This window comes from Jaculus jaculus, chromosome 10, assembly GCF_020740685.1.
Source record: "Jaculus jaculus isolate mJacJac1 chromosome 10, mJacJac1.mat.Y.cur, whole genome shotgun sequence".
Lineage (NCBI taxonomy): Eukaryota > Metazoa > Chordata > Mammalia > Rodentia > Dipodidae > Jaculus > Jaculus jaculus.
Genome location: NC_059111.1, coordinates 27,532,293 through 27,545,482, shown reverse-complemented (window position 1 = coordinate 27,545,482; position 13,190 = coordinate 27,532,293). Strand labels below are relative to the sequence as shown.

The following is a 13,190-nucleotide window of genomic DNA, read 5'->3' as shown; positions in this document are numbered from 1 at the left end:
CATGTGGTAACATACGCCAATCCCACACAGCAACCACAGGCTGAGAAGCAAGAGTCTGAGACCAATCCAATCTGCCCAGGGAGGCCCTGACCTAAAAAATGTAAAGCTGGGCATGGTGGGGCATGCCTGTAATCCCAGCACTCAGGATCACTGTGAGTTCAAAGCCAGCCTGAGACTACAGAGTATGTTCCAGGTCAGCCTGGGACGAAGTTGAGACCCTGCCGGGGCGGGGGGGGTGTGAAAAGAACTCATTCTGACAATGTAGAGAAAGTGGAACCTTCACACATAGCTGATGGGGATGCACATGATGCTGCCACTTTGGAAACATTCTGGAAGCTCCTCAAAGGGTGAAATCCTGACAGCTACCAATTCACCAAGCAATTCCTAAAGGCACAGGAAATCATTTCCACAAAAAAAAAAAAAAAAAAAAATCAATGAAGGGGCTGAAGCAATGGCTCAGTTGTTGTTTCCCTGCAAAACCTAAGGACCCAGTTTCAATTCCCCCAGAACCCATATAAGCCAGATGCACATGGTGGTACATGAGTCTGGAGTTTACAGTGGCTACAGGCCCTTGTGGGCCCATTTTCTCTCTCTCTCTCTTAAATAAATAAATGCAAATAAAATCATGCACACAAATATTCATAACAGACAAGAGGTGACAATAATCCAATATCCACCCACTGAAGAATAGAAAAAAAAAAATAAACTGCTGGGTCTGGGGAGATGGCTCAGTGATTAAAGGCTCTTGCTTACAAAGCCTGATAGCCTGGTTCAATTCCCCAGCCATCCACATAGAACCAACACATTGGTTTGTAGCAGCAAGAGACCTTGGTGCACATACATGCACGCACATGCATACAAATAAATAATTTCAAAGAAATGAAGTGCTACAATATGACAACATGGATGAATCTAGGGAACATTCCACTAAGAGAATGAAATCAGTCACAAAAAGCTACAGATGACACCACTAGAGACAGAAATAGAATGACTGTTGGCTGGGTTAAGCGGATAGGAGTGCTGAGGATCATGTAACAGATACAAAGTCCCTTCAGTGATAAAAATATTCTAAAACTGACTGTGGGTGAAGTCTGCACAACTCTGAATATGGTGAGAAAAGCCACTGACCTATATGCGGTAAGTGAATAAACAGTATGTATAAAGCTGTCATCAAAGGGGAAAGGAAAGGGAAGAAGAGAAGGGGAAAAGGGAAGGGAAGGGAAAGGAAAAGGGAAGGAGAAGGGAAAATGGAATGTGGAAAGAAAGGAAAGGAAAGGAGAAAGGGGAAAGGGAAAAGAGAAAAAGGAAAGGAAGTGAAGGAAAAAGGGAAGGGAAGGAAGAAGGGAAAGGAAGGAAAAAAGGAAGGGAAGTAAAGGAAAGGGAAAATATCCAAGCAAATAAACAGTGTACACACACACACACACACTCCTCACACCTGAATAAATGTGGACTAGAGAGATGGCTCAACAGTTAGGGCAGTTGCCTGCAAAGCCTAACAACCCAAGTTCAGTTCTCCAATGCCCATGTAAAGCCAGATGCACAAAGTGGTACATGCATCTGGAGTTCCTTTGCAGTAGCTAGAGGCTCTGACATGCCCATTCTCTCTTTCTCTCTCTCCCTCTCTTTCTTCTCTGTCTCTGTCTGTCTTTCTGTTTGCAAATAAATAAAGAAATGAAATCATAAATGCATGTCAGGAGCTGGAGAGATGGCTTAATGGTTAAAATGCTTGCCTGCAAAGCCAAAGGACCCAGGTTCAATTCTCTAGGACCCACATAAGCCAGATGTGTTGGCAGAGTTTGTTTGCATTGACTGGCACTTCCACTCTATCTGCCTCTTTCTCTCTCAAATAAATAAACTTTAAAAAACAAAAACATAAATGCATGCCAGGCATGGTGGTTCATGCCTATAAGTTCAGCCTTGGGAGACTAAGGAAGGAGGATTAGTTTAAGGCCACCTGGGTCACATAGCAAGACTCTATGTGAAATAAATAAAGTGGGGCATGATAGTATAGGCCTTTAGTCCCAGCACTTGGGAGGCCAAGGTAGGAGGATCAATGTGAGTTCAAGGACAACCTCAGACTACATAGTAAATTTCAGGTCAGCCTGGGCTAAAGCGAGACACTCCCTCAAAACACCAAAAAACCACCAAAACAACAACAAAACCCTAAAACACACATAAACCCTAAAACAAACAAAGCAGCAGAGCAAATGTAAAGACGAACAGGGACAGACCTGAGCACTTGCTTCGCCTGTCTACCCCCCAACACCCCCTCACACACACAGCACATTACTAGGTATTAAGTCTTTGTGTGGTGTGTGTGTACACACAGTCAATTGTGTGTGCACATGCACACCTGTGGAGGCCAGACATCAACATTGGATGTATTTATCAATTGTTCTCCACCTTATCTTTAAATATTTTTATTTATTTATTTGCAAGCAGAGATAGATGAGACACACAGAATGGACATGCCAGGGCCTCCAGCTGCTGAAATTGAATTCCAGATGCACACGCCACCTTGTGCATCTAGCTTTACATGGGTACCAAGAAATCAAACCCAGGATTTTAGTCTTTACAGGCAAGCACCTTAACCACTGAGTCATCTCTTCAGCCCCTCCACCTTATTTATTAACAGAGGGCCTCTCACTAAAGCTCAGAGCTCACAGATTCTGTTAGTCTTCCCAGCCACCTTTTGCTGTCCCCATTCCTGAGGCCTAGGACTGCAGGCGTATGCTGTCACACCTGCATTCAGGTAGACGGTGGGGAACCAAACTCGGGCCCTCACAAGCACTTCACCGAGGCATCACCCCATTCCTTAACATTCTTTTTTTTTTCTGAGGTAGGGTCTCACTCTAGCCCAGGCTGACCTGGAATTCACTATGTCTCAAGCTGGCCTCAAACTCACAGCTATCCTCCTACTTCTGCCTCCCAAGTGCTGGGATTAAAAGCATGTGCCACCACACTCAGCTTAACATTCTTTTCTATCTTTCCCAGTCTAACAGGTAGATAATGCATTCTCAGTCATTCAGTGGCCATTTTATATTTTTATTTTGTGAACAACCTTATTTCCTTCAAAAGCTTATAGAAATGTTTAACATGATTAATTAATCTTCATTTTATTAATGACATATATATATATATATATACTAACTCATTGTCAATATTTAATCCTATTAAATAATGAAGCAGTAGAGAAGAATGTATCTATAGCCAATAAACTATACATTATATATATATGGAAAAACCTAAACATATAAAATACAGTTCAAAAACATTTTAGATGGTAAATCATAACCATCAACATTTATGCAAATCATCTAACTGAAACATGACTTTTCTGTAGCTGGCTTTGCATTTTTAATTTCCATAAACCAAGATAATCAAGCATCAAAGAAGGCAAAACTGGTCAATGGATCAACAGTGATTCAGCCATTCTTAAACCTAAGAAAATGAAAACTGAAGAAAAAATAAATACACATGATCCAAGAGAAAAGTATGATTTAAATAATCTTTCACAATAACGAAACCCCAAATCCCCAAATTTCTCATTATAAATATATACCTTGTGAATCCTTCGTACTAAGACAGATGCAAAAAACCGTAATGTTACCCTCAGCTCATCAACAAAGGACTCATCATCTGTCACATCCCTTCAATTAAGGAGAAAAACAAACATTCAGAAGTTCAGAGAAATACAACTTCACCTTGTTGAAACAAAAAAAAAAAAAAAAAAAGGATTTTGTTTTCTGAAACCTATACTATGTTTCTTTTCTTTATTTATTTAGCTATTATGTTTGTATATGGGTGCACAGGCCCCAGTATGTGGTCAGAGCACAACTTTGAGGTGTTTGTGCTCCACCTTCTCTGAACCTGTTGTCTCTGCGGATGAACTGCCCGACTGCAAACGAACATCACACTAGCTGGCCCACAAGCTTCCGATTCTCCTGGCTCAGCCTCCCATTGCCTCAGGTATGCAGAGAACATGGATACACGAGGCACTTTGCATCGGGTTTATGTACATGGATGCTGGAGAATTAAACCTGGGCCAGCAGGCTTTGCAAGCAAGTGCCTTTAGCCACTGAGCAATCTCCCTATACCCCTACTTTTCTTTTTACTTACAAATAATACATTTTGTTGAAGAAGAAATATTAACATACTCAAACCTTTCTTATAATTTTAGCACCAACTCATAATCATTGTTTACTAAACTGCAGCATGTAATCTTGCACATACATAGACTTTCTGCATTAACTAAGATTATTTTCTAAGCATCATCAAAAACATTTTTAAAACATAATGAATATTAGAGAAATGCAAACTTTGAAGTTCATTTAAGACACTTATAGTGATGTTTAACAAGGGACAATTATGCCTTCCAAGTACTTCCAACACTTGGTCTTCTCAGATGGCAGCTTGGTCGTCAGATTGGGGGTGAGAAGGTGAGTATACACACTGCCAGCACCTAAGGGAACAGGCCATTCAAAGAAAAGCTGCTAATGCAGCCCTCTGTAATAAAGGCTCAGACTATGTGGTTACAAGCTGAGAACTTCCAGCTAATGCTGAAGACACCCTGCTACTGTGCTTTACTATTGGAATTTTCCATATTAAAGAAGGAAACACATAGAGAAAGCATACCTGTACCACGGATAAACAAAGTTTTCCAACACTAATTCAAGAACCTGCACAAAAAAAAAATTTAAGAAGAAGAATTAATTATGGGAAAATAAGTTGCGCTGCTTAGTAATCTATATTACCAAGAACCAACCTCACTGTCACAAACACTGACAGGACTATCATACTTCATGGCAATATGCTTATTTCAACCTTTCATGGTTGTGAGGGTCAAGATAAATACAAGATAAATGGAAAAACACAAAACTCCAGAAACAGAAGTTTCTATTAGAATGACACACATATTTCTAAATATTCCCATTATCAAAAAAATCAAATAAATTGTCCCTAAATGAAGTTTCACTGAACAACAACAAAACAAAAGGTCTGGGCTGGAGAGATGGCTTAGCAGTTAAGCGCTAGCCTGTGATGCCTAAGGATCCTGGTCTGAGGCTCAATTCCCCAGGACCCACATAAGCCAGATGTACAAGGGGGCATATGCATCTGGAGTTCGTTTGCAGTGGCTGGAGGCCCTGGCATGCCCATTCTCTCTCTATCTATTTGCCTCTTTCTCTGTCGCTCTCAAACAAATAAATAAAAATAAACAAAAAATATTTTTAAAAGGTCTGGTCTGGAGAGATGGCTCAGTGGTTAAAGGCACTCACAAAGCCTGCTAGCATGAGTTCAATTCCCCAGCACCCATGTAAAGCTAGACACACAAAATGGCATGTGCAACTGGAGTTCATTTGTAGTGGCAAAAGGCCCTAGTATGCCCATTCTTCCCCTCTCTGTCTTTTCTCTCTCTCAAATAAACAAATAAATAAATATTTTTTAAGTTCATAGAGTAGCTACAGTGGTAACTCAGCAGTTAAAGGCACTTGCTTGTAAAACCTGACTGCCTGAGTTTGATTCCCCAGAATCCATGTAAAGCCAGATGCACATGTGTCTGGAGTTCATTTTTAATGACAAGAAGCACTGGCATACCTACTCCTTCTCTCACTTATTCCCTCTCCCTTTCTCTCTCTCCTTGCAGATTAATTAATTGAAAACAAAAGTTCAGGTGGTGCACACCTTTAATCCCAGCACTCAGGAGGCAGAGGTAGAAGGATTGCCATGAGTTCAAGGTCACCATGAGACTATATAGTAAATTCTAGGTCAGCCTGAACTATAGCAAGACTCTACCTCAAAAAAAAAAACAAATTAAAAAAAAAAGTTCTATGGAAAAGAATAAAGAAAAGTTAATCTTGGGCTGGAGTGATGGCTTAGTGGTTAAGGTGCTTGCCTACAAAGCCAAAGGACACAGGTTTGATTCCCCAGGACCCACGTAATCCAGATGCACAAGGTGGCCTGTGTGTCTGGAGTTCATTTGCAGTGGCTACAGGTCCTGGTGTGCCCATTCTCTCTATTTCACTCTCTCTCTCTTTCTCTCTCAAATAAATAAAAGTAAAATATTTATTTTAAAAAGTTAATCTTTTTCATTCCTCACCTTCTCTATGACTAAGTATTCTCAGAGTAAACTATAGAAACAGGTACCTAACACTTACATAAGGAATCAAACTTAAGTGTAAGAGACTTGCTCTGAAAAGATGGCCATGCCTGCAGGACATGAAGGGGAGTGCTGAGGTGCTTGCAGTGTTTTAGCCTTGCCTGCTATTAGCTGCATGGGTATGGTCACTTTGTCAAAGTTTTAGCCATATACTTAATATCAGTATATAAGTTCAACATGAAAAAATAATAAAACCCTAAGAATGACACCTTCCAGTTTTTGGTTCTGAGTGTAACAGCGTGTTGTAACTTTTTTCTTTACATTGTGTGTGTGTTCATAGGTGTTTGAGAGCATGTGTGTGTAGGTGTTCACCTGTGTGTGTGTGTGGAGGCCAGAGTTCAAGCCAGTGTCGTCTTTACTCCCTCTCCACTTAACTGTTCTTAATTTACTGTGTATGGCTGGTGTGACTACAGGGGCCACAGTGTGCATGCGACAGTCACAGGGCAACTTCTAGATCAGTCCTTGACTCCTACTCTGTTTAAGACAAGGTCTCTCCATTGCTTACCTCTTTTTGTGGCTTCTGGGAAACTCTCTTATCTCCAACTCCCTTCTTAGTATAGGTGCGCTGGGATAATAGAAACCCACCACAGCTTCCAGTTTTTACATGGAATCCAGGGAACCAAACACAGGTACTTAGAATTGCGTGACAAACACTTCATCTAGAACCATCTCCCTGTCCAATCGCCACCTTATTTTTTGAGGTAAGATCTCTTAACAACTCTAGAGCTCACCAACTGGGCTACGCTAGCGAGCCAGCAAGTCCTAGAATCTCTTGTCTCTGCCCTCCCCAGTGAGGAGACTGCAGGCCAGTGCTGCCACTGGGTACCCAGTTTTCACATGGGTGTAGTGGTTTGAACATAAAATGTCCCCTATAGCCTCGTTTTTGAATTCTTAATCCCCAGCTGATGGTGCTGCTCAGAAAAGCTGAGAAGCCTTTGGGAGGACAACCTTGCTGAAGGCAGTGCATCGATGGGGGCAGGCCTTGGGTGTTAGAGCCCAGCGCCATCTGCCATCTGCCACACTCAGCTCATTCTTGCTACTTCCTATCTGCTGACAGGAAGATAAGATGCCTAGCTCTCTGATCCTGCCATGATGGCAACTTCACCTTGGATCTATAAACTAAAATAAGCCCTGTCCTTCCATCAGCTGCTTCTCAATGGGTATCTTGACCCAGCAACAAGAAAGTAAGTATGACAAAAAATTGGTATCAATGAGCTGGAGAGATGGCTTAGCAGTTAAGGTACTTGCCTATGAAGCCTAAGGACCCAGGTTCAATTCCCCAGTACCCACGTAAGCCAGATACACAGGTTGGTGCATGAGTCTAGAGCTTGTTTGCAGCAGGTGAAGGCCCCAGTGCACCCATTTAGTGGTTAAGGAGCTTGCCTGCGAAGCCTAAGATTCAGTTCTCCATTACCCACGCCATGTGTCTAGAGTTCATTTGCAGTGGCTAAAGGCCCTGGTATGACCTTTCTCTCCCTTTCTCTCTCCTTCTCCCTTTTCCCTTCTCTCTCTCAAATAAATAAATAACTTTAAAGTATTTTTTAATTGGTTATCAAGAAGCGGGACCATTGCTGAAATAAACCTGACCACGTGGCTTTTAAGTCTTTTGGTACTGATTTGTAGAACTATGAAAGGATTTACAACTTTGCCCTAGAGAAGCTTTACAATGCTGTAAGCATAGCTGAATGGGCAATCCTGGTAAGAATTAGAGAGAAGTGTGGAGTAAAGAGGCTTGACTTATGGGATTTCAGAGGGCAGGGGGAACAAAAGGACTTTATGGAGAACTGGGCTAGAAACAGCTCATGATATTCTGTTAAGAGGATAGCTGCATTGTGCCCATGTTCTGAGAACATGAGCAAAGATGAATTTAAAAGTAATGAGTGGTGTGTGCTTGGTAGAAGAAAATACAGAGCAAAAGGGTTTGAAAACTATAAAGTCTGATATAGGAAGAAATATGAACAGGTTTAGGTTCCAGGCCCAGGGACTATGGCCACTTCACTTCAGCTACAACTGTTAAAGAAACTGTTATGGGACTGGAAAGAAGTTTCAGTGGTTAAGTCACTTGCCTGCAAAGCCTAATGACCCAAGTTTGATTCCCTAGTACCCACGTAAAGCAAGATGCACAGAGTGGCGTATGCATCTGGTGACACAGTGCAGAAAGGTTGTGCAGACTGGAAAGAAGGGTCAGGCTAGAGTTTAGAGTTAGCATATCACTAGGGGGTTGGTGTTACGGTGACACAGCTCAGGCCCACTTGCCACACTTAGTTTACTCTTGCTACTTCCTACCTGCTGATTGGAAGATGTGATGCCTACTGTCTGCTCCTGCCATGCTTTCCCTGCCATGATGAAAACTTCCCCTTGAAACCAGAAGCAGAAATGAACCCTTTCTCTCTCAAAGCTGCTTCTGGTCAGGTATTTTGTCCCTGCAAGAAAGTAACTGCTATCATGTGTGCTTGGGATACAAATTCAGGTCCCTATTGACGGAATGATCCATGTCTCCAGCCCCTTATCAGTTATAAGGCACTTCAGCACTGTGCAGTAACTTAAAAGAGCAATGTGGGAATATAAGTACTTCTCAGCTGACAGCAAAGGCCCAGTTCATCTGTGTGTGTGTGTGTGTGTGTGCGTGTGTGTGTGTGTGTGTGTGTGTGTGTGTGTGCGTGCGTGAACCTGAGGTCCATGTGGGATAAGGTGCTCCTCATGGAGAATGTGGCATCCCTCTGAGGCACCACAGCCTGGGACTACATCAAAATGAGTGACATGCAGAGAGGCTCAGATTCTATAGACTGGTAGTGGCTGACCTTCCTGTACATCCATTTTAGACACCAGGAGAATGCCAAGAATAAAGAGATCTAAATTTCCTCAAGTATATCCAATCCAGCAGCAGGTTCAAGCCCAACTTCCTACTCTAAAAATGTGAGGTGAATGGTGAAAAGGCTCAGCTTCTCTTCACCTTTCTGCAGGTGGCCCTACCAGCACTCCATAACAACCCCACTTCACTCACGACTGACAACAAGTCCATCATCAGCTCTCCAGTGTGCCATAATGACAATGCCTGGAACTTTGAGAAGTTATTGGTAGGCTGTGCACAGGGTCAGCTGCCCCGTTGGACCATAACATCAAGCCTGACACAGAAGTCCTGCCATCCCAGCAGCCCAGCTTTCCCTAAGGAGACCCTCTATCCAGGTTTGTCAGTCATTAGATAACTATGATCTTTTTTTTTTTTTTTTGAGAGAGAGAGAATGAGAATGAGAGAGACACACAGAGTGAGGAGAGACAGAGAACTGGCATGCCAGGGCCTCAGCCACTGCAATTGAACTCCAGACAAGTGCGACACCTAGTGGGCATATGCGACCTTGCGTTTGCCTCATCTTTTTGCAACAAGCCAACATGTGATCTGTAGACTAGAACATGGGTCCTTAGGCTTTGCAGGCAAGCACCTTAACCACGAAGCCATCTCTGCAGCCCTCACTAGCTAACTATGGGGAGTTTGCTCCACAACAGCTTTTCCTCTAAATCTGCATGGACAGACAACTGATTTCCAAGAAAATGGACGGGTGCTAGTCCTATTCATCACTGCTGTCTTTCTGCCTAGATAAAAGTGATTTTCCCACTAATGAAGTGCCAAGTATGAGGCTAGAGAGAAAAATCTGTGAGTAAGATCACTTGTGAAAGCCTGAGGAACCTAGTAGGACTGATTCACCCTGAGTTCAATTTCCCAGCATCCACATAAACAACTGATATGATCGTGCAATCCTGTAACCCTACTTCTGTTGGGAAAAGCCATACTGACCCAAAACAACAGCCCTGGGTTCACTAACTAAGAGACTCCATCTCATGGAAACAAAATAAATTCAATGAGAAATTCTGTTTCAAGCAGACATGTAAGTGAGCAATGAAGGAAGATACCCAATATTTTCTGGCTTCTGCACATACACACACACAGGATGTACACATCCGCACATACACAACATACACCACAAACACACACACACAAAAATTACATTTTAAAAAAGGGATAAATTTAGAAAAATAAAAAAGGGGCAATAGGGAAAGAATGAAACATCTTACGAAAAAAAGATTCCCAAAGTAGATCATATGCCTTCCATAGTACCAGTAACAAAAACTGTAGGTTCTCTGAACATTAAGACTTCCAATAATCTAAGCATTAATTATACTAAATGAGGGAGGGGTGAAAATACTTCTTAACAAAAAACAGCAATGAATAAGATACAAAAAAGACTAGAAATTACCCTTAAACATTTGGTCTTTGGTGAGTTGGTAGCCAGGAAGGCCCCTGGTGCCACCAAAAATGTTACAGGCTTTTGCCAAGGCTCTTGGTTGTCCAACAGAAGTACATGATAAAACCCTATTGCTACAGAAGACTCCATGTACCTGGGCTACAGGACACTGACAAGCCAAGCTGAAGCTGAGCTGGAAGCTCCTACCTATTGACTAGGTGTCAGGATGCTAGAAAAAGCTAGGCAACCTTTGGGGGACAAAAGTCACCAATGGTTTTAACCAGCAGTGGACTCTGCAAGCCTTATAGCTGGTCAGCCAGACCACATGTGGCAAATGGTGCAACAGTGGCATGTCTCTTATGGGGAAACCAACTGCACTCTCATTGAACTAGAGGCCCACTTCACAGAGAGAATTCATGCCTCGTACTGAAAACCTAGTCAAAAGCCTATGGCAAGGAAGATCATAAGTCCTAGGGGAGAAACTACTACTGTTGTCTGACTAAATTCATATATTATGCCACAAAACTCTAAACACTTATGTTTATGCCCATATATTAATGCTAGTCTCACTTTCAGTTGGAGAAGATTATCTTTTAAGATGTCAGTGACCACTGAAGAAACTCACAATCTACCATAGTGCTTAGGAGAAGTGACTGTGGAGTGTTCAGCACTAAGTGAGACATCTCCATCACACCCTCCAAAGCTCAGGGACCATAGCAGAAGAGGTCGCAAAAAGAATGTAAGAGCCAAAAGAAGGTGACAACTGCTTATAATGATATATCCAGACACAAAGTGGTATTCATGACCTCACAGTGGCTGACCCTACCTGTATAAGACCTGAATAATAGGAGGAAAAAAAACACAAATGACATGAAAATAGAAGTCAGACTAGTTGGAAAGAAGTAGGGGTTCAGTGGAGGGAGATTTGGGAGGGGGCAATAGGGGTCATGGGAGGGGATTATGATCATGGTTTATTGCCTATGCTTATCAATCAACAAATACTACTGAGCTTACATGGTAGGCAGCTCTCTTGTGTGGGACCACTGCTTGTGGGTTCCTCTTTTTTTTTTTTTTTTTTTTTTTTGAGGTAGGGTTTCACTCTAGTCAAGGCTGACCTGGAATTTACTGTAGCTTCCGGGTGATCTTGAACTCATGGTGATCCTCCCAATTCTGCCTCCCAAGTGCTAGGACTAAAGGTATGTGCCACCACGCCTGGTTCCTCTTCTTACTTTTTACACTGCAGCAACAGACTCTAAATTAATCTTCCTGCTTCCAAGCATGCTATGCCTTACCCTCCATAGAGGTGGCAAGAATCTACAATGTGCATCACTCCCTCATATAAAACCCTCAGTATATCAGGCCACAATGCTTGAAAACGTCCTTGTGAGACTCTTGTCACCTCCTGCTGCAGCATCTGAAGCTCCAGCTAAGCTCTCTGAAAACCACTGCTTCCAGTATCAATTAACCAAAACTCCACTGTGTATGCTCTGAGTTCTGAAGGGCTATCATAAAATACCAGTCATAGGCTAAGCCACACATGAATTTTTAAATGAGTTCTACTGCCAATCAGATAAGAAACTTGGAGGAAAAAAAAAAATACTAACCTGTCAAAATTCCTAAATATTACCTTTGGCAGTATCAGTATCACCCACTTCATAAGCTGTGTGTAGGTTGCATGAAGCAGTGCAGGTGCTGAACACAGTATCGAACACACAGCATCAATAAGTGCTGGCTATGAAAATCGTAGGTTTTTATTGTCTACAACCTCCACCTTTTGCCCTCAACTTTCTAAACGCTCCACCTGTTTCAGCTCCTTCCTCCCAGGAGCTCTCCGTGTAATTCCCTTCCCACACTAGCACTGGGGCAGCATGGAGTCGTCTCCCTCATGCCCCTCTCTACACTCGTGCACTCCCTCCTATACGCGAATCCTACCCCTTCCGCGCTCTCCTACCACTGTACCCCCAATTCTAAATGAAGCTCTAGAAGACAAGGACTAACCTCATCTCATGTCTCTTTTCATCCCTCAGGTCTATCTTCCTGCTCATATCAAGAGGTGAGAAATTATTTTAAATATGGGTGCTAATATTTATTGAGTGCCAATATATGCCACACAGGGCTAAGAGCTTTACATACATGACTTTCATTTTTTGAAGGAATAAAGTCTCTAAATATTCTAGTAGTTACATGGTTTTTAAGAATCAGAAAGGAGGCTGGGCGAAGTTGTGCACACCTTTAATCCCAGCACTCTGGAGGCAGAGGTAGGAGGATCACTTTGAGTCAAGGCCACCCTGAGACTCCATAGTGAATTTCAGGTCAGCCTGGGCTAGAGTGAAACCCTACCTGGGAAAACCAAAAAAAAAAAGCAAAAAGGAACAGATGAAACTAATTCTGTCTTATTTAACCTACTATGTCCAAATTACTTCAACATTTAATCAATAGAAGAGACAAAAAACGTCTTTTATTCCTTTGCCTCTTCAGAGTCTAGAGTTCGCAGTCATATGTAGAGCACATTTCAAACTGCACTAGCACATTTCAGATGTTCGCTGACAGCTATATGTGGCAGGGCTACCATACTGGACAGTGCCTATTTTTTTCTTCTTTTTTGTGGGGCTGGGGAATATAACCCAGGTCCTTGGACATGGTAGACAGACAGACTACCAATGAGGTCCATCTCTAGCCCTGGACACTACACTCTTGAATCAGCAAATCAAAGAGACAGAAAAAGCCTTGAAGCAAGGAAAAAGCAAAAATACCAAATGAATGGCATTTTGTGAAACTTATACTAGTCCACA

At 42.3% G+C, this 13,190-nt stretch overlaps 1 protein-coding gene across 5 annotated transcripts in view; it reads right to left on the bottom strand.

The window, feature by feature from the left end:
• Snx14 (sorting nexin 14) overlaps positions 1 to 13,190 on the bottom strand; it is a 77,277-nt gene that overhangs the window by 49,467 nt on the left and 14,620 nt on the right. For all 5 annotated transcript variants that reach the window (XM_045160498.1, XM_004660457.3, XM_045160496.1 and 2 more), the window contains exons 5-6: positions 4,636 to 4,679; positions 3,563 to 3,650 (exon numbers count right to left, since the gene is read on the bottom strand). In XM_045160498.1, the coding sequence (XP_045016433.1) occupies positions 3,563 to 3,650; positions 4,636 to 4,679 (132 nt within the window). The remainder of the gene's footprint in view (positions 1 to 3,562; positions 3,651 to 4,635; positions 4,680 to 13,190) is intronic.